Genomic DNA, 3,625 nt, shown 5'->3' on the forward strand with positions numbered 1-3,625 from the left:
TTAGTAAATATGATCTGCCAATTCTATCAAACAATGATTACTGGACACTCAAATATGGATTAGTGGTCAGAATATGTCATTGCTTTACAATTAAATAATTTATATGGTCAAATTTAACTGTGCAAAAAAAAAAGTTATCAGCTCCATTTCTTGTTATCGACAAAATAAATGTATCACTCGTACGTGACGAGTGGTTTTAAATTATTATTATAAAAATATTCCATTTTCATTTGCGGGTGGGTTTTCAGCGCCCCCTAGCTTTCGATTTTCTAGTGTGTTCTATCATAATATATATATATATATATACATACATATATATATATATATATATACATACATACATTTATATATATACACACACACATTCAAGTCAAAGTCAAGCCGAATAAGTGGATTGAATGCATTTTTAATATAAGCATGCACAAAATGTATATTTCTGGTTCCAGTGGATTCAAATGGAGGCTCTGCTCTGTATCGACCTGTTGACATGGTGAATCAGTAGTATCAAAGTTCCATTATGGCTTCTTTCTTTTTTTTCCCCAACAAACTCTGATCAGCTGTTGCAAAAACCTGCTTTCTGAAGCAGACTCTTTTTTTTCTTCAGGACAAAACAACATGATTGAAATGCTCTTTAATTCTTTTCATATTGTGTCAGTCAAGTCACATGTCACATTGTCAATAACCCTAAATAAATAACATCTAGTCTCTCTGTGGCTCCACCGCCACCTTTCCATTTTATTTCAGGTTAGCGTCCAGAGGCGAACAGTCACTTCAGTATGAACTGAGCCTGAGAGCACCTCGGTTAGTTTACGTCCAGCCGCTGCAGTGAAGTGTAGCGTAGCAGCGTCGTGGTTCCTGGTCCGACACGTCTTCACCATGTCTCTCTGTGTGTGAGCGACTGACGATTGACTCTCAGTACGGTTTTCCTCCGATAGCAGCGAGCATCTCCTGCCTCTCCGCAGCCGTGGGCATGTTGGGTTTCACCCCGTCTCTTCTCCTCTCTATCATTACGTTGTGCTACGTGGAAACAAACACAAAAGAGCAGAGTTAACTCAGAAAAGACATTGTGTACGACTTTTTCGTGTCATTGGGTCCCATTTTTACGTGAAAACCCTTTCAGGATATGTTTGCTAAACACTGGAACCAGGCCCAGCTTGACTTGTTGATCTACTGTTTTCACGTCACCCGAGCTTGTACATTTCCTAACTCGACCTTTTATGAAAACGGCCGCACGATACAGGGAGAAGAACATCAGCACTGTTGGTGGTAGAAGAGCAATAAAGGCAACGACATCGTTCTACCGCGGGGGGGGGGGGGGGGGGGGGGGGGGGGGGGGGCGACCTGCAAGGAGAGCATCTACGTCATCACTCTATAGTAAAAGTGGTCTGCCCAGCCTCAGGGTGACTCCCAACGACTGTTGTTACATCAGCCAGGAGCGCTGACGGACCACGTGACACCAGAGGCCATGACAACAACCCTGCAGAGGTTAAATACCTGGGACTCTACGCCGGTCGGTGAGAAGTGGAGAGGCCTTTTGGATCAAGAGAGGGGAAATGTCAAGTACAACCAAGTCCACTCGCCCTTCAATTCAACATTTCTCGGAAAACAATTAACCGGACTGACTGAGAATCTTCACAGACCCTCATACTCTTCGTTCAGTGCTTTAAAATCAAGTTCTATACCTTTGGTTGTATGCATTTTCCTTTTATTTACAGTTATCTATAATACAGTTTGTGGTTAAACTATCAAATATCAAGCCTCAATTACATTTCTTTGTAATCAGGGTTTCATAATGGCATCTTAGGAATCATTGACATTTTTAAAAAACATTTATATATCACATGATTTATCATATCTGACATTTTTCACTCTTGGGGTCTTGTTCGGAGTTTCACTTGTGGCTAAAGATTGGCATTCGTCTCTTGGGAATGGGATTTCAATCCCATGCAAATATACTGGGAATCAAAGCCACGGTCTCTGTGATGACGGGCACGCCATCCAACTGAAACTTTTTTTTTTTTTCTCAGTCTGTCAGAACACACTTACCCAGTATTTCCTACAGTTCTTATATCTGTGGAAATAGGCCGAACACATGCTCTTATCATAGTTGTAGGCGTCCAGACACTTTCGGGAGTCATCGCTTTCCTGAAAAAAAAAGGCAACAACAGAAAAGGAATTAGAAATTTAGAGGCAGGTGTGTGAGACCATGCAGGATGTGAAGTGGTAGTATAGAGACTGACCTCGATGCACGGGTTACTGTCCTGGTTCCGGACTTTTTTTTCTTTCTTCTTTTCCATCTGGATCTGTGAACAGATGAACCATTTATTAATTGTAGTTCACAAACAACTGTTCTCCAAACATTTACTTAGGTCCGTTGAAAGGTGGAACATGCTTTTCTGTTAGGTGAACATATCTGAGTTTCAGACTGTTGGTTTGACGACAACAACAAAAAACGTGAGGGTGTGACCTTGGGCTCGAGGGAACTGGGGTATTCAGATTAACAGTACGCGTGTATTTATTATTCATCAACGACTGATGTCGTGCAGCCTCCTAATAATAACAGATTTTGCTTCTAATAGAATTTCTTAATCTCTTCCCTCAATTCGCTTGTAGTATTTCACATTCTAACATATAAATCTATCTGTGACAAGCTAATGTCTGTTGTGACTATGATATATATATGTGTGTGTGTGTTTTGTTTTTTTACTTTCTTATCTTTCCATTTCCATGCTGTGTATATTCATTCATAGAGAGAAAATACACCAGGACCTATTCAAGCCAGTCACAAAAATGCATGAATGCAGAACTATAATCATGCATCATATTCATAGTGTTTACAGGAGGATGACACACTGCACATGGCCACGTGTTGTTTAGATTGCATTCTTACCACTATGACTATTAAAACGATGTCTTTTTAGTGTGTAAGTTGACTGTCAGCTTGAAAAAGATGCTCTCAACACATCTTCATTCATAATCTAGTGGTGCATATTATACAAAAATGACCCCCGACCCAAGCTCCACCAGCCAGGTGACCTTCAGTGTTATGACGATATTACCTAACTTTTTTTGAGACAACTTTTCTTTACGTCAGAGAAACACTGACTGTTAGCAATGAATGGAGACAACGCTAACCTACCTTTTATACGAACTTCTGTCGTGTGTGTGTGTGTGTGTCCTCACCAGTGAAGGTTATCCAGTTGTTGTTGTTCTTAAAAGACCTATCCCTGAGTTCGAGCGGACATTAACAGACTATTCATGCGTTCAATGCTAGCGAAGGCTTCCGCTTCCAGGCGGCTAACGAACCGGCTTTATTCACACGACATGTAGCTAACTAGCTTAGCCACACGAGCCGCGTAGCATGTAGCATCTATGTCACGCTCGAGACGAACTCCGCCGTCGGTTCGTTGCTGCAACGGCGCACCAGGAAAAACACCCGCAGCGTCACCGGCGACTGACAGCGACGTCGGCCAATAGCGGCCCCTGGAAAGGCTGACGACGTCGACGGACGGTCCAACCGGCGAATGGGATTTCCCCGCCGACGCGGCGCTCTTCCTATCGCGGAAAATCGCACTAAGGCGAAGTTTAAGCGATTGACAGTGCGACCGGCGAGTGGGAAAAATTC

The 3,625-nt window shown here is 42.3% G+C and overlaps 1 protein-coding gene across 2 annotated transcripts; it reads right to left on the bottom strand.

The window, feature by feature from the left end:
- Positions 1 to 390: 390 nt before the first annotated feature.
- On the bottom strand, positions 391 to 3,583 carry chchd7 (coiled-coil-helix-coiled-coil-helix domain containing 7). 2 transcript variants are annotated; one of them, XM_035619067.2, is made up of 4 exons: positions 3,140 to 3,583; positions 2,241 to 2,303; positions 2,047 to 2,145; positions 391 to 1,017 (listed from the first exon to the last, which is right to left on the bottom strand). In XM_035619067.2, the coding sequence occupies exons 2-4, from the start codon at positions 2,295 to 2,297 to the stop codon at positions 913 to 915; spliced, it is 261 nt and encodes an 86-aa protein (XP_035474960.1). In that variant the 5' UTR covers positions 2,298 to 2,303; positions 3,140 to 3,583; the 3' UTR covers positions 391 to 912. The 2 variants fall into 2 exon arrangements, with proteins under 2 accessions (XP_035474960.1, XP_035474959.1); XM_035619066.2 differs by having other exon boundaries at positions 3,184 to 3,566.
- Positions 3,584 to 3,625: the final 42 nt, after the last annotated feature.

Source organism: Scophthalmus maximus, chromosome 21 (assembly GCF_022379125.1).
Source record: "Scophthalmus maximus strain ysfricsl-2021 chromosome 21, ASM2237912v1, whole genome shotgun sequence".
In the NCBI taxonomy this organism is placed as follows: Eukaryota; Metazoa; Chordata; class Actinopteri; order Pleuronectiformes; family Scophthalmidae; genus Scophthalmus; species Scophthalmus maximus.